At 37.6% G+C, this 18,161-nt stretch overlaps 1 protein-coding gene across 5 annotated transcripts in view; it reads right to left on the reverse strand.

Moving 5' to 3' along the window:
• The window catches only part of YTHDC2 (YTH domain containing 2), a 67,386-nt gene that overhangs the window by 22,579 nt on the left and 26,646 nt on the right, over positions 1-18,161 (reverse strand). For all 5 annotated transcript variants that reach the window (XR_003909667.1, XM_029941600.1, XM_029941599.1 and 2 more), the window contains exons 11-21: positions 16,810-16,936; positions 16,539-16,604; positions 11,332-11,510; positions 10,991-11,087; positions 10,824-10,911; positions 10,658-10,738; positions 8,479-8,561; positions 5,429-5,534; positions 3,891-4,010; positions 3,316-3,588; positions 516-642 (exon numbers count right to left, since the gene is read on the reverse strand). Coding sequence is in view for 4 of the 5 variants with exons in the window: in XM_029941600.1 (XP_029797460.1) it covers positions 516-642; positions 3,316-3,588; positions 3,891-4,010; positions 5,429-5,534; positions 8,479-8,561; positions 10,658-10,738; positions 10,824-10,911; positions 10,991-11,087; positions 11,332-11,510; positions 16,539-16,604; positions 16,810-16,936 (1,347 nt within the window). In the remaining variant the exon portion in view is untranslated. The remainder of the gene's footprint in view (positions 1-515; positions 643-3,315; positions 3,589-3,890; positions 4,011-5,428; positions 5,535-8,478; positions 8,562-10,657; positions 10,739-10,823; positions 10,912-10,990; positions 11,088-11,331; positions 11,511-16,538; positions 16,605-16,809; positions 16,937-18,161) is intronic.

Consider the following 18,161-nt stretch of genomic DNA (forward strand, 5'->3'; position numbering starts at 1 on the left):
GTCTGCTTGGGCTATTTTTTCAATGTATTATGCTACTCGAAAGGACATTTAAAGATACAATTCTAAAATGACATAGCAATACTGGCATTAAGTGATTACTAGCTATTTTATGTTCCATAAACATGAAAAACTGGCATTCGGATCATCCTACTTACATTTTTTAACTTCTATTTCACAGAACTAAATAATTGTTTATAAATACTGATAAAGCAGAACTACAATATCTAAAATAATCTTTGCCAACAAATACACTACAAACTGCTCACTGCCTACAGTATCAACTGGTATGCATAGATTTCTCAGCTCCAAGCTTCCACAACATCATTTTTTAAATCATCAAACAAACGCTAAGATCACACAGGAGTCCACAAAGCGGTTCATAAATACAAGATGTACAACAATGTGAAAACATCATAAAAATAATAGGAGATGGCATCAGTTAACACTACAAATACTACAAGATACATGTAGGGTACTCTCAGTGGTCTAAACAGATTCTTTGGGGGGAACTTTACCTGATGCTCTCAGTTGACCAAGCAACTGAGTCCTCATGCCAATGATTGTTTCCATGGTAGCTTGTGAAAGAAAATTCTTCTCACAAAAGGCGCGCTCCCACCCATCACTTCGTGCTTTCTGCCATGCCTACAAAAATATAATTACATAACAAGATACATTCACCCAAACTGCTTAGTTAGGCAGCAAAGTAACTGAAAACCATTCAAGGTCAATTCTCCTTCTAATTATTTGATAAAATCTAGGGCTTCATGAAAAAAAACTCAGGGTGCCTGGGTGATTCAGTCAGTTAAGTGTCTATCTTTAGTTCAGGTCATGATGTCGTGGTTTGTGGGTTTGAGCCCTGCATCAGGCCCTGCATCGGGCTCTGTGCTGACAGCTCAGAGCCTGGAACCTGCTTCAGATTCTGTGTCTCCTTCTCTCTCTGCCCCTCCCTGGCTTGTGTTCACTCGCACATGCGCGCTCTCTCTCTCTCTCTCTCTCTCTCTCTCTCAAAAATAAACATTTACAAATAAGTAAACAAACAAACAAAACTCAAAGATACAGAGAACAGGTTGGTAGCTGCCAGAGGCGAGGGAGGAAAGGAGGTAAGATGAATGGGCCAAAAGATACGAACTTCCAGTTACAAAATAATGAAGTCCTGGGGAGGTAACTGTAATACAGCATGGTAACTATAGTTAATAACACTATATCGAGAATTTGAAAGTTGATAAGAAAGATTTTTTTGGTCCATTTTTTTGTATTAAGGTATCTGTCACTGACATTTAACATTATACTCATTTCAGGTATAAAAAATAGTGATTCAATATTTGAATATTATTATTGTGAAATTATCACAATAAACCTAGTTAACATAATAGACAATAAGTCTTAAAAGTTCTCATCACAAACAAAAAAAATTTGTAACTATATGCACTGATAGATGTTAACTAGACTTACTGTGGAGATCACTTTGCAATACATACAATTATAGTATCATGATGTTTTACCCCTAAAACTAGCATGTCAACATGTCATAATTTTTTAATTAAAATTTTAAAATTAAATATAAAAATAAAATCTAAGACTTTATGATCAATAAAATTTATCACTAATTTATACTCAAATGCTATGAAAGCCATTGAGTTTCTAGAATCCCAATGAGAACTAAGTATCCTTTAACTTAAATGACCAGCTGTGTAAAAAGATTTACCTTTTCAGATGTGTCTGCTCATTTTCTTCCACTGAAGTGTGGGAGGTTTTTAACTAAGCCATCATGAACACCATTTATATCTAAGGATTCTGCCACCCCAGTCCTCCAAAAATAAGCTCTATCTTAACCTCTTAACCTATTTTAGAAGGAGAAGTGGGATTTCTAGAAACCATCATATGTAGTACAGGAAAACTCCTCTTTGAAAATGACTTTTCTTGCTTTGGAATAGAGCTGACAGACCAAAGCAATAATTTATCCTCTCTGCTCATGAAGGAGCTAGGGAAAAAGCAAAGAATACATAGGAATTCTACTCCAAATCTACCTCTAATTATTATCCACTTAACTAATCTACTATAACACATGGTATCTAATAGACTCAATAGCATTGCATTATCAATAATAGTGCTTGTGAAATAACTTGCCATTATTTTTTTTAACTGTATATATTGTAAAAATCTTCTATGCCTGGAAAGAGTCACTTCTGCATAAACAAAATGAAATTTTTTTTATTTTTTATTTTTTGAGAGAGAGAGTGCGCGCGTGGGAGAGCACAAGCCGGGGAGGGGGAGAGAGAGAGGGAGACACGGAATCTGAAGCAGGCTCCAGGCTCTGAGCTGTCAGCACAGACCCCAATGCGGGGCTCAAACTCATGAATGGACAGATTATGACCTGAGCTAAAGGTGGCACTTAACCAACTGAGCCACTCAGGTGCCCCAACAAAATTAAATTTAAAAAAAATATATAGTCAGAGCCTACATTCAAGAGAATTTAAGAATACCTTTTTAAGAAATAGCATATTCTTCTCTACATATCTAAAATTTTAAATTACGTATCATTTCCTTCCCTCAGAGACCTATTTTCCTTAACTTTTCTTTCCTGTTTATCATGGTCCTCAATTTCTAACTACCGTTATCTTAGAAAGTTTTAAGTGATATTCAGAGTTTATTTTATAAAATTAAGTTCTTAGCATAGTGTCTTCAGTACACAAGAAAAAGACATACTCTAAAAAAAATCAATAAACAGATATTAAATTCAAGGTAACTTTCTTCCTAGGTTTGCTCTACATACTTTGAATAATATACACTGTCTCTTTTTTTTTTTTTTAATTTATTTATTGTGAGGTGGGGGAGGGGCAGGGAGAGAATCCCAAGCAGGTTCCACACAGTGCAGAGCCCAGGCTCAAACCCATGAACTGTGAGATCGTGACCTCAGTCAAAATCAAGAGTCAGACGCTCAGTCAACAAAATCAACCAGGCAGCCCATAATATACAACGCTTCTCAACTAAAATTTGACGGCATTCCCTGCCCAAGATATGATTAAAAGATAAGGAACTTGGGTATTAAAAAATACATAAAAGTAAATAAAAATAAATATATACATACACATATTCCTACAAGGAGAAAATGAAAGAAAAAAAGGTAGAGAAAAACAGTGATCATTTTAACACATGGACAGCAGGGGTATTTTCCTGAGCTACTCATAAAATGTGACTTTATAAGGAAACCAAATTAATGGAGTCCTATCTCTTTTTTAATTTGTGACACTTGCCCCAGATGTGTGTTCGACCAGCAAACACGTTCAGAAACGAAACAAAAGCAATGACTGGCACCTGGAATGCTCTGAGCAGTGCCATGTGGTCACTGAAAGTCCCCGCAGTGAAGCGTCTCCTACAAAGCATGGCCGCGCGCTTCTGAGAGGCCTGGGGCGGCAGCACGAAAGGGTCCCGAAAGGCCAGCGTGCAGGCAATCGTCAGGATGGGGTCCAGACACTTGAGCACGACGGCGCACAGGACCATTTTTCCAAGATGGGGTTCGACGGGCAGGTCCGCCAGATGATAGCCAAGCTCAGTGAGATCTTCCCACGTGTCCATCGCGTCTATTGTCTACATAAAAGCACAGAAGACAGAATGTGACACGACCAAAATGTTTCATGATGTTTAATCAAATCAGGAAGAAATAAAAATGAAAATTTTCTGTCACCACATCTTACAGGAAATATAGTTTGCTTCAAATGTTTCATATAAATAAAGAACTACATTAACCGCTTTACCGTAATTACCATGAGAGTATTATCCAATAGGTGCTTCTTTAAGATAACCTTTTTAAGTACAAAAATTAGGAAAGATGCATTCTCACTTTAAAATTCAAGCAAAATCAGTAAAATGAAAACTATGAAGACACCAACCTTAAGCATTTGTACAGCATTTCTTACAATTAAAGCAGGTGGAGGTTCAGGAGCTTTCATAAGGAAATCAGCAATAGGACAATTAACTGGGGCTAACAGTTTAGTATGTAAACAAAGTTCCTGCAAATGAGAACAGCAAATAATGTTGAAATGTTGAAAACTACAGTGATCTTGATTTTTAAGGAAATCATGAGAAACACAGTCCCCAAACAGACTAGGAGAGTCTCTGACTAAAATGAACAATAAAGGAAACCATGTCCTTCTATGAAAGACCGGCTCTGACCTTGTCATAAGTGCCAGAACTTCAATATAACAAACATCCTCCATTACCTCCTGTCAAGATTACCATTGCCCACACTAGCGATGTCTTCTCACGCAGTTCTTATACATAATAGTAAGAGTTATTGTCCAAAATGGTCTTTTTTTTTCCTTTGTATTACATTCTAGAATCTTTTATCCATTCAACAAAGTGCTTACCAGGTGCTAGGGACTATGCAGCAAGTTGGAAGAAAAAGAAGACATACAAGTGTCCCTCTCAGTAGATTTTTCATTGTGTGGGAAAAACAGAATAATGACACATTAACTACTTGGTTACAATTTTTATAAGTGCTGTGAAGCATACAGAGAACTAAAGAGGTAAAGCAAACTATTTAATCAAGTTCAGGAAAGGGCAGGAGAAGGAGACCATGGGAAGTCAAAGACATCTCTGGGGAAAGGCACTTCAACTGGAATGTAACGATTCAGTCGTTAAGGCGGAGGCTTCTAGGGAGAGAGGAGCACACAAGATAGAAACAAGGTGTGCTTGAGAAATTCAAACTACTGGTGTGGGCAGAGAGAGAAGGACAGACAAGATGTCAAAAATTAAAACTAGAGACACAGGACAGATAACTTGGGCTCTTGCTAAGAGTTTTGTGTTTTATCCTAAGACCATGCACATGGAAAAGTGGGAAGTCATCTAGGTACATGGACACCAAAAACATGATCCAGTATCTCCTGAGAGGTTTGGGAGTTAACATCCGGCTCAGCACACCAGATAATCAATCAATGAACTTCCCCAGTTCTCCCTAGAAACTACAACGTCTGGCTGCTCCATGAAGTCAGAAAACCTAAAGCAGAACAATAAAGGCCAGGAAATCTCAGCAGACTCCCTTCCAAACTGTCAAAGTAATCTCAGCATCTTAAATTGAGATTGTAGACCTTAAATAGTTTGTTTTCTAATCCTCAATGATAATGTGAAAGGTAAACACAATATGGTTGTCAGACTTCTAAAATGTCTTTTTTTAAAAAAACACATTTATAAACTATACCATAATTTAAATGCATTCAAGAATGCAATTCTTTACAATTTTGGAGGTTTATGGATTCAGTTTTATTATATAGGAAAAAAATATTAGGTACATAACCACCCTACATAATATACATTTTATAATTTTGTTTTATGAGTTGATTGTTTAAAAGTCCAACTAGTATAAGTTAAAACAGTCCCTTCTCCTCTGTCACCCACAAAAATAGCCTTTCAGAATTTAGTAAATTTCTACCTGTAATGGCATTCTCAAAAGTTCTGGAGTCTGAAATTCCAACATATTCTGGAATCGGAGTCTGCTGAACAGCCGGAAACAAATTCCAGGTCTACATCTCCCTGCCCTTAAAAGTGAAATAAAAAACTGAGATTTGAACAAGGAATAAAGACGGTACCGAGGAAACTATAAAAGCACAGTGCTAAGGAGACAGAGCAATGGACCAGGGTCAGGACATCTGAGTGCAAATCCCCACTGTGATACTGCTCCCCTCTGAATCTTTCCAGAAGGCTCTTTACTCAGCTGGGACTCATTTATAACAATTCATGAGTGACACCTACCTGATATACCTTCTAGGGAAATGATTAAAAAAAAATTTTTTTAAGTAACATACATGAGAGTAAAAATACTGAAAACATACATGGTAATTTAAATTTCCTCAGCTTTGTATATGTAAGTGATGAATCACTGAATCCTACTGCTGAAAGCAATATTGCACTGTATGTTAACTAACTAGAATGTAAATAAAAATTTGAAAAGAAAATAAGTAAACGTCATCAGCTTTACTGAACTGACACAGCACTGTGCTCAGAGCTCAGTGCATACGCCGCAGCCATTTAGACTGTGCAAACCAAGCATTAAACAACGCCCAGGGAGCGGCATCCCCCCACCCTCCCCATCACCATGTAGACTTGTATCATTTTCTGGGGAGCAGCAGAAAAATATCTTAAGAAAAGCAGTCTCTTTTAATCTCACCCACGGTCATCATATCCGCTAATGGCAAGGCTGAATACGCCAAGTGAGAGAGATACAGAAATATCCCTACCCTCGCAAAGCTCACAGGCCAGCCCCCCAAAGAGAACTAGAACATACTGTTGTAGTCACAAAGTTACAAAACATTAGACGCAGGACCACCGCTTCCTTCATCGGTACTATCAATCCATCAGTTTTCCCTCCTCTCCTGCCTCTTCTGAGCTATCTCTGTCTTTCGCCAGTCAAACGCTGATGTTCCTGTGAGGCTGGACCTCAGACCCGGGTCTCCTGCTCTACCCTCTCTCCCTCGGGATCCTAATTATCCTCCTGACTTCGATTTCCATCCACTGAGATCTCTTCATCCTAGCCCTACACCTACACTTCCGAAACCTTTTAGTCCCACTTGAGTTTTCCAGCCAAACTCAATACAATCAAGAGTTCATCCTGCTCCCCAACAGAAGCACAATTCCCACTTTCTCTGACAACAGCACCACCATCCACAAAATTTCTAAGACAGACACCTGTCTGACATGCTTGACTCCACGCTACTCCATACCCCTTAGTATCTCAGAATGAGTGATCTACTTTATTTCTCCACTATCACAATGCGTACCACTGTCATCTCTCCCTTATTTTAAATGCAAGTATTAATAAAAGAGCCTCCTACTGGGTCCTCCTACCATTAATTTTGTCTCTGCCAATTCATTCTTCAAACAGCTGAGGGAATACGATCATCATGCTATCCTCTGGTCTATTAAGAAGAAAACACTAAAGGGTCCTGAAGGACCTGTCCACAGCTTATCTCTTTCTCGTTTTTCACTCTTTTCCTCTAAACTACACTCCATCCAAACAACTTTCTTGCTCACTCTTGCTTTCAGGCCTTGTCTCTGCTAGAAAAGCCTTCCCACAAAATCTCTTTATTTACATTTACCTCAGATTCTACCGTAACTCCTCTAGTAGCATTATCCAATTGTAGCACAAATCACATAGTATTAAAATTGCTTACTTTATTGAATTCCAAGATGGACTACGCCATTCCCCCCACCTCAAACTCTACTCATCATTATTTATTTACTAAAATAAGTAACCAAACTACAAAGAAATAAAATGAAAATTAAATTTTCCTTCAAGAGCAACACAAAGCCACCTTCTCAGAGTTAACGATTGTTTTTTACTGTTTCTCTCAAACGTGACAATGTATTTGTGCCTAAATATATACTGGGGCGCCTGGGTGGCTCCGTCGGTTGAGCCTCCGACTTCGGCTCAGGTCAGATCTCACATTCGTGGGTTTGAGGCCCACGTAGGGCTCTGTGCTGACCGCTCAGAGCCTGGAGACTGCCTCGGATTCTGTGTCTTTCTCTCTGGCCCTCCCCTGCTCACACTCTCTCTCTCTCTCTCTCAAAAATAAGCATTAAAATATACATGTATATATATTCAGCCCAGGCAAACACTATTAGATGCCTGTTCTACACCTTACTTTTTCAGTTAACATATCTGAAAACTCATTCCATAAAAAATACATCCATCTACATCTTTCCTTCTAATGCTTCCCTAGGATGCCACTATGTGGCGACAGCACACTTCCTGTCACTACAGTGCTTCGCTAGTGATGGACACTACAGTGTTCTCAGATTCGTCCCCATCACAAACAGTGCTGCAGAAGGCAGTCTTACACACATCTCGCACACAGGGCACACGTAGACGCGGGACCGATTATGAGAAGTGGAATCCACCGGCAAAGGGCAGATTGGATAACCATTTCAAACTGTCTTCTGAAGAAGTCATTCCATTTTACACTCCCATCAGCAAACCATGAAAGCTTATTGGCCTATACTCTTGCCAACTCTGGCGTATGTACTGTTAGACATTTTCACCAATCCCAATCTGGTGATAAGCAAAAAATATTACTGCATTAATTTATAGTTCTTTTGTTATATATGAGGTGATATATGTGAGGTTAATGTATTAGTCTTTGTGAACTGACATTGAAGAGTTTTTTTGCAAAATACAGAAATCAGCCCTTTCTACTATATAACAAATGTTGAAGATACTTTGTTTAATTTTGTTTTTTAAGTTTCTTGTATCTTCTGAGTATAGATTATACTAGGCAAAAAATTTAACATAAGCTGAATTAACTTTTAAAAAAAGTATATTTTCAAATGAACTGCTTTGCAAAAATATGAAAATTAAGACTAACATGAAAATTTCAACATTTTATAGAAAGTGAATATATATGTTAAATATGTAATACATATCAAAATGTTTCCAAAATTTTACAGGCAATTTATCAATATCAATGTACATTAAATATACATTACCTGCCTTTTCGTTGTATGGCACTAGCTTTGGAAATCCACACCATTTTTAACATTGTAACAAAATTCAGTGCATCAAAGGATTTCTGTAATATTTAAGTTATCTTTGTGTTAAAACTTTTATAAAAGGTGTTTAAGAAGAAACCCCAAGAAACATTATGAATATATTTTAACATCCCAAGTTTAATTTAAAAAGCTCCTCTTCTCCTGGGTGGCTCAGACAGTTAAGCATCCAACTTCATCTCAGGTAATGATTTTGCAGTTTGTGAGTTCGAGCCCCACAATAGACTCTGTGCTGACAGCTCAGAGCCTAGAGCCTTCTTCAGATTCTGTGTCTCCCTCTCTCTCTACCCCACCCTCGCTGATGTGCTGTCTGTCTCTGTCTCTGTCTCTCTCTCTCTCTCTCAAAAATAAATAGGGGCACTGTGGTGGCTCAGTAGGTTAAGTGTCCAACTTTGGCTCAGGTCATGATCTCACCGTTCGTGGGTTCCAGCCCTGCGTCAGGCTCAGTACTGACAACTCAGAGCCTGGAGCCTGTTTTGGATTCTGGGTCTCCCTCTCTCCCTGCCCCTCCCCTGCTTGTGCTCTGTCTCTGCCTCTCAAAAATAAATAAACATTAAAAAAAAGAATTAAAATAAACATTATTCCCTCCACACATCCTCAAAGATTCTAAAGCAAAAATTTACTATAGAGAAATATTTTAAAAGATGGATTCCTGGGGTGCCTGGGTGGCTCAGTCGGTTGAGCATCTGACTTTGGCTCAGGTCATGATCTCGCAGTCTGTGGGTTTGAGACTGCTTCAGATTCTGTGTCTCCCTCTCTCTCTGCCCCTCCTCCATTCACTCTCTGTCTCTGCCTCTCAAGATATAAAAAAATTTTTTTAATAAAAAAAAAACAGATTCCTAACTAGAATATCTACTTAGTCATTCGGTGACTTACCCTTCCCCTTTCATAGAATAACTATATAAAGGAAATACAAACATGTTCTCAAAATAGTTTAATAATGGGATTTTCAGAAAAGATACTACCTACTTAGTTTTTAATAAGATGTCACATTTGTCGATTTTGTATGTAAAATAACTTCTGACACTATCGTCATATTCTAAACTATGGTTTACTTGATAAATGACACCTATAGGAATTAATTCCTAAAATATTCAAAATTTAGTTGATCAGTTTTAGCTAATTTCAGAGCAGTGAAATTTGAATTTTTATTGCATGGTGACATTCAGACTTTTATTGATAATATTCATCATTATCCTCTTATAAAAAAAATAAAATGTATCCCTTCTTTGTAATATCCAACTATAATGAAATGTCCAAATTTTATAATACAATTTTATTTTCTGTAAGATATTCCTAAAAATTACTTTGGAAACATTATAAAGCAATTAATAAATTTTTTCACATTAAAACATGATCATTTATATCCACTAGAACAGATACCATTTGCTTTCTACAACATAGATAGTACCTTTCCTTGAATATCAATTCTTTTAGTGAAGGTAAGGGCATTGAGAACCACTGAGTATTCTAATGCTAAAGAAAATAAATGCTGTCTTTTATTTCTATTGGGTTGGCCCAATATTTTAGCCTCTATAGAGGGTCTCTGTTGCAACTAATTCAAATCTGAAATCGCAGTGTGAAAGCAGCCACAGTCCACAGGCAGAACATGGCAGTGTTCCAATGGAATTTATTTTTATAAAAGCAGGTAATGAGCCCATGTGGCTGCTATCATTTACTGAACTCTAATTGTTGTCTGCTTTCTCTTAATATGTTCTCCAGAACTAAATATGTTTCGAGTATTTGCTACATGTGGAGCACTGGAGAGTAAACAATGAACAGGAGGGGCATGGTCTATGCCCACATGTAGAAGGAACACATACAAAATATGTAATCAAATTCCCACACTGTGACAAAACTTTCAGTGTAATTAGCCAACCTTTTACTTTCTTCCTAGTATTTACTCAGCAGAAGTTCATTTTAAAATATAAGCTGTTACATTAACTGGATGCTGTATTCTGAACTCTTTAAGTTAAAATATTCACTTTAGAAAATCATCAACTACTATGGTAAATTCAGGCAGAACCAGAAATCAAAAGTGAATTCTGCCTATAAAAGCATATATTGGACTGTAACTTAACCTTCTTCATGTACATCAAATACAACTCCTCTGACATACCTCTTTCACCTTTCCGGAATCGATGACAAAGACAACATCGTTGACTGTGATGCTGGTTTCAGCAATATTGGTGGAAAGGATCTGCAACGGAACATTACGTTACGGTTAACAGGAAAACCGGGCCAATGACTAAGAAATGGACAAAAGAAGATTTTATAAAGCTTACTATTTTTCGAACACCGGCAGGTGGGTTTTTCAATACCTTCTTCTGATCAGATGTTTGCATATTTGAATGAAGCATAAAGACTTGATATCTGGTGAGAATGAAAGGGAAAAGACACTTTGGTACCGATCTGTTACTTAAAGCAGCGAGTATAAAGCGTTAGCTTTTACCTGTGTGCGCTATCAGCAAACCGCTTGTCATCAAACAGGATGCGATCCCTCAGTCCAACGATTTCATCATATCCAGGTAGGAAAATTAATATTGCACCTTGGAGAAGAATAATTTTTTTTATATTAAATCTCTGGTTTTACAAAGCAGAACCAATCAACAGAACCATCTATAATGAACTATATCGTGTTTTCAGGCACTAATAAACTGTAATATTTATGACGCATAAGAGATTTACGCAATACCGCCAATAAATTACACAAAAATCTGTACACACAAAATATTAATTTTGAAATATAAGCACACACTGTTGCTCCAGGTGTTTTAGACAGTAGTTATTTACCAGCGTCGCAACTATGGCAGATATTGTATAGAAGGTGCATGATCAGATCCAAGTCTACTTTTTCATCATCAAAACTGTGATGATAAGCTTTCAGAAGCTCTCTGTCTTCTGCACTGAGGTCATTCCCGTTTGTGTGAACCAGAGAACTTTCATCTAGATTTCCAAATTCCAGTGAAGCACTAGGGGAAAAAAAAACCCTCAATTTTCATCAAAAAGAATAATCCTTTAAGGCCAACAATTCCATGATGTCCTCCTTCAAATTTTAAATACAGCCTAAAGAGGGGAAGTGATACTTAATGTCTCAGCTATGATTCACATTTTGGTTTACAGTACACTTTCCAAAGTAAAATTTGTCAGTAAGTGATTTTTGAAAACACAATCTGAAGACATTTCTCCAAAGACAATATACAAATGGCCAATAAGATGTTCAACATCATTAGGCATCAGAGAAATGAATACCGAAACCACAGTGAATACTACTTCACACCCACTAGAAGGACTACAATCAAAAGGACAAGAAAGTAAGTGTGGAGAAACTATAACCATCATACATTTCAGGTGGGAGCATAAAATGGTGAAGCCACTTTGAAAAACAATATGGCAGTTCCTTGAAATGTTAAACACAGTGTCACCACAGGCCCCGGCAATTCCACTCCTCAGTATATAAATAAGGGAAAGTAGATACATGTCCATGTAAATATATAAATAAGTATTATTCATAAGAGTCAAAAAGTGGAAACAACCCATTTGCTCATCAACTGATGAACGATTAAACAAACCGTGATGTATCCACAGAGTAGATTATTAGTCAGAAAAAGGATGCCTGCTACAACATGGTTGAACCTTGAAAACATTATGCTAATGCAGAAGCCAATCACAAAAAGACCAAGTATTATATCATTCCACTTAGATTAAGAGTATGGAACAGACAAACCTGCAGAAACACAAAGTACACTAGGTGTCTAGAGATGGAAGAGTTGGAGGTTTTTCTTTTGGAGAGGGATAATGAAAATGCTCTCAAAATTGATTGTGGTAATGACTGGGTAACATGGGTGAACTGTATGGTATGTGCACTTTATCTTATAAAACTTAAAAGACACAAATTTTTAATCATCACTTATATTTTCTTAATAGGTCGATTCTAATGTTCACTTTATAAACAATACTCTGAAGAAAAGTCTACATTAAAAAAACAAAACCCACACACATTTCTATAAGTACCAGCTTAACATGACTGCTAATTTGGTAATTCTATTTTAAAAGCAGATCGATTATGCTATTTTCCAAAAGTCCAGAATCAGCATAAATTAAGTAATTGCTTGCTTCTTCATCCTCTGTGTAAAAACATAAACTATTGCTATCACTAGTAGCTAACAAGATTTCTAAGAAGTTCAGTTCAGCACATCTCAAAGAGCTTAGCAGAAAATTAATTAAGCCTGCTCTCAACAGGAAAAATATTAAACTTATAATTGTAGTATTTCAAATTTAAAATTTAATATTTAAAATATTCCAAATTTTTTGCTTTTTTACTTCTTAACAGGAAAATGAAGTATGTTCTTTGTTTAAAGCTCTAACTTTAGGGAAGCCTGATTGGTTCAGTCGGTTGAGCACCCAACTCTTGATCTTGGCTCAGGTCATGATGTCATAGTCATGGGATGGGACCTGCTTGAGAGTCTCTCTCTCCCTCTGCCTCTCTCTCTAACTAGCACTCTCAAAAAACACAAAAGAGAACAAAACACTAACTTTACATATCAATTATCAATAATCCAACACATTTTACTAATAGATTTAATTTTAAGTATTTAAAATTGATGATTGATAATCTCATGATCTGTGGACTACAAAGAAAGCCCAGTTCACCAGGATAATTAGAATATTATCCAGATAAGTACTGTACTTGATAATCTGTGGTGTCTACTGAGCTACGTCCTGGCACCCTAAGAAAGTCTAGAGCGTTCAAAGTGTTAGCACTAAAAGGACTGCAAGTTCTGGTGCTATTTACTGAACTAAATAATCCTGCCACACCATCATTAGCATTGGATCTGTTAAGAACTTTGTGACTCTAAACATGATTATCATTTAATTGAAATTAAAACAAGACTAATTTTATACTTCAAACATTTACGTCCTCTAATATCTGTGACTATATCTATAGAATCAAATACAAAAACCCAATTCAAATAAAATATGTATATGTTCTTCAATAAAAGATGTTTTAATATATTTTAACTTCAAATTCCTTTTTTTTTCCTTTTTGATTCTTATAGGTTGAAAACTGATAGATGCCATCCACGTATAACTAAACACATTTTCTCCAGGTACCTTTTCCTTTAATAAAATATCTTTCTCTTATTTAAGGTATCTAATCTAAAATCTATACAATCTAACCTAAATTTACCTAAAACCTTCAATTACCAAAATGAAGGATTTGTTTCATAGGATTTCTAACGTATTGTACGATTCTTTCTTAAATCAAAGTAATACATACACATAGTGTTAATAAACAAATGGTTTGGTTACAGTTATAATAAATAACCCTCTCATGGGTGGGCGTATGGACTAAACGGGGAGGGGCAGTAAGGAAGACACTTGCTGGGATGAGGACTGGCTTCTCCTCCTGAAATCATTATTGCACTATCTGCTAACTAACTTGGATGTAAATAAATAAATCCTTCTCCATACTTAGCCATATTGTCTAGGATCTTTTTCAACTCTTATAGCCATTTCTTTTAGTATTTGCTGCCATATTTCTAAGCAACATGCATCCTCTGTTACTTATTGATTTAATAAATTCATCATAATCTGTGAACCTCCATTTAATGAAAACTTAGGTCTCCACCTCCACTCCCATATACTTTCCACCCATTCCAATTCATAGAATTTTCATCAAATCTTCATTCAGCCTTTACTATCACTATGAAAGCATTACCACTGAGCAAAAAAGCCAAACAGCTAACTATGATCACACCTCCTTTCTTCTATTCTTCTCTCTGTTTGGTTTTCCTCAAGTAATTACTGTCTAATTTTCATTTGCTTAGTTTTCTGTATATTTATCACTAATTCCTCCCAAAGTCTCCAACAGAATCATAAAGGCTTTTTACTATGGTCAAAATTTCAGGTGATCTCACCCCACACCCAGCCCCCAGCCAGGGCTCCCCCTGCTGGAACTCTCCTAGGAGACTTGGCCTACTGGGTAGCGGTCACGGGTAACACTGCTCTGCACCTGCGCACTGAGCATTTTTTGTCACTAGCTTATGTTTTCCTGTTTTATTTTACTTCTCATTTTTGTGGACCACACTATCTAAAGCTTCCTGATAAAGCATATAGAGGAAATAAATTGTCTTCTCTTTTTTCTACAATTTCCCATCTCCTGTCTTCTTTTAATGTCTTTTTTTTTACTTTTGAGAGAAAGAGAGACCATGAGCAGGAGAGAACCAGAGAGAGGGGGGACTGAGGATCCAAAGTGGTTTCTGCACTGATAACAGCAAACCCAATGAGGGGCTTGAACTCACAAACCATGAAATCATGACCTGAGCGAAAGGCAGACACACAACCCACTGAGGCATCCAGGCACCCCCATCTCTTGTCTTTTTTTTCGGACTGTGTGCAATTCTCTTAATTTTCTCTTGAAACCCTTCTGATTTTTTTCTATCATATCTTTAATTTGTAAGAGCTTTTTCTTATTCATTATTATAAATCAGAAATTACTTATGTCATTTATTCAATATCTCAACAAATATTCACTGAACATCTACTATATCCAGGCACTGTCCCTGAACAAGAGAGAATGGGAGCTTACTAAATTCTAGTGGAGCAAAGAGGCAGATAATAAACCAAAGAATATAGTAAATAAGTATATAGTTTATCAAAGGGTGGCAAGTCCTACAAAAGAAAGACTGGAATTGGTTAAGAAGGATCAACAGCATAGGAGGTAGCCTGCAGTAACAGGATAAATTAGGCAGCCCTCAGGAAGATAAAATTTAAATAAAGATTTCTGTTCCTGTTTTATAACACATTGTTTCCATTTCATGAATATTTTCTATTAGTTTTTCAAGTTTCTTCTGGCCACTAATGCTTAGTTCCGCCCAAGTTCTGGGCTTTTTGGTTGCTACTGTTGTCTGTTGGGTTGTGTGGGTGCCTTCCCCCCTCAAAGATGCCTGGTGACCAATCCTCAACTGTTTGTTCACCTTTAAAAATAATGCAAAAAAACCCTCCATGTGCACAGATGGTCACTGCTGATCTATCTGGTTTAAAGATGGTCATTTCACTGAAGGAATGCCCAACCTTCTATAATTCTAGTTCTTTGCCCTTGGCTTGGTCTGTTTTCCCAGGAACGAATTCTCAAGTTTTGTGCTAAAGAACACAAGCTTCAAACAGGAAAAGGCAACAGCGACAACAGTGGAAGGGCAAGAATGGTGTGTCAACTTTCAGTCTTTAGACTATTCTGTTTGATGCCTCACTCCTACTCTCCCATTTGTGCCTGGGAACTCCAAGTCCAACGTTTCTGGGGCTTAACTTCTTAATATACATCCCACTTCCTGCCAAGATGGGGAAGCGATATCAGCTGGTGGAGGGGAGAAAGGAATCTGGAATTCTAAACGTTCCTCTACAGAATTTCAATCAACTCTGGGGTTTTCTGTTTTGTTGTTGTTGTTGTGTTTTTTGTTTTGGGGAGGGGGGGTGGCCCTTTCTTTCACTGTCATTCAGAAATCGTTCAGGGAGCCTCTGAGAAGTGATGGTGACTCTGCTTCTCACCAGCAGGTCCCTCTACGGGCACTCAGGTTTCGGTTTTCTCAGCCCCGCCACATCAACCACCACCAAGCCACTAGCCACACCCAAAAGTTTACTAACACCCTCCATTCGCTGCGATGGCCTCTTCCAATCTCTTCCACTCTATTATTAGCCTGCACATTCCTTCCTTACCATTTCAATGAGGTTTTGGGAAAAATGCAAAGATAAATTACATGTATTGTAACCACCATGTTTAAATGGAAATCCTCCTTCTGTTTTTCAAAATTAAATAAATTATTACAGCATAGTGGATCTTACTAACACCGTACAAAATAAATTTCTTTCCTTAGAATTCAAAAAACACACAAAAGAAAATCTCTGAATAAGAGCCTACGGCCTACATATTCTATGATTTTTCACAACCGAGCTTGTAAAAAAAGAAGTTAGGGTTAATTAATCTTGGAATAAAGTTTTACCTGTAAGACTCCAGAAGATCCACAATTTCAGTCTGTCCAAAGTGTTTAGCCCAATCTAAAGCCATCCTTCCAAAAGTCAAAGACATCAAATTAATAGACAGACAGATGACGTTTTCAAAATTATAAAACTAGTCACATTATTCACTGACCCTTTAGAGATGTCCCAGCAATTATTATAGAACAGCTCTTAACATAAAGACAGACGTAAGAAACCAAGACGGTATGTGTGGCTATGCAAGACATGCAAGGAATGGACGCAGTTCCCCATTACCAGCCATTTGATGATTTACTGTGCACGTTGGCCCCCATGCCAATTAACTGCTCTACTTGACTGGAAAAGCCTCGTCCAGCAGCGAGCATCAGAGCTGTTGCACTCGTTTGGCTATGCCTGTAATCAACTAAAAACAGGACAAAACAAACATAAGTTATATTTCCAAAATTTTTAAATCATTTTAGTTGTTTTTTCAAGTTGAATGAAAAAAAATAAGTGAGTGCCAGGAGAATTCACTTGGGACTGTGCTCCTGAACCCACTACATGTTAACAGTATTAGTACATAACCCTTAACTCAGATCATCCAAGGAAATGTTATTGATATGCTTTTAACATAAACACGATGCAGGAGGGACACTTGGGTGGCTCAGTCGGTTGAGCATCCAACTCTTGACTTCTGCTCAGGTCATGATCCCAGGATCATGGGATCGAGCCCCATGTCAGGCTCCAGGCTGAGTGCAGAGCCTGCTTGGGATTCTCTCTCTCGCTCTCTGCCCCTCTCCCCAGTCACACTCTCTCTAAAAAAATAATAATAAATGAATACATAAATAAATAAATTAAATTAAAGTGATGGAATAGGGACAATCATTTGGAAAGCAGAAGAAGGAAAGATAGTTGTTAAGCTGTCTTAAACTCGTAATGATAATTAAAACAGAAGAAGAAAACCAGTAACTTGCAGAATCCTTAAATAATCTTCCTAAGCCTTGATACTGTCTTAATCATCAAATGACAAGATACGAAGAATTAAAAAGTTAATGTTCTTCAGCAAATGGTAATGAATGCTTAAAGGTACAAATGCAAAGGAGACCATTTCTTGTTCTTTTGTTTTGTTTTCATTCCATCATTCTAAGCTGTTACTTACTGAGATGCTTAATAGAAATAACGTTGGCAGAAAGTTTACGTCCCATAAAATCCCTCCATGAGAAAAACAAAGTTCTACTGAATTTAAGTTCTTTCCTAGAATACATGTCTCAAGAAATGCAATATATTGCGAGTGGAGCCAAGATGGCGGAGAGGAAGGGAGCTCGGTAAACTCCCTCCGCACCGTTTTTCGAACTGAGAAGGATATTACGTTCAACTGAGAGAGCGGAAGGAGAAAATACGAACTCCAGAAGGAATAGAACCTCAAGGATACCTGAGTGAGTGGGGGCGAACGGGGGAGATCCGAGGACGGGCCAGCCCGGACGGGCAGGGGAGGTAAGATCCCCAGCCCAACGTGGCGCAAGCGCGCAGCGCCCGAGAGACAAAGGGAAGAGACAGAGTCGGAGCGCGCTCATAGAACTGTCTCTGGGGAAGAGGCATAGAACGCTTGGCTGCGCGTGGAGACAGAAACCCACTCCATAGATAACTGC

This window comes from Suricata suricatta, chromosome 6 (assembly GCF_006229205.1).
Source record: "Suricata suricatta isolate VVHF042 chromosome 6, meerkat_22Aug2017_6uvM2_HiC, whole genome shotgun sequence".
NCBI lineage: Eukaryota > Metazoa > Chordata > Mammalia > Carnivora > Herpestidae > Suricata > Suricata suricatta.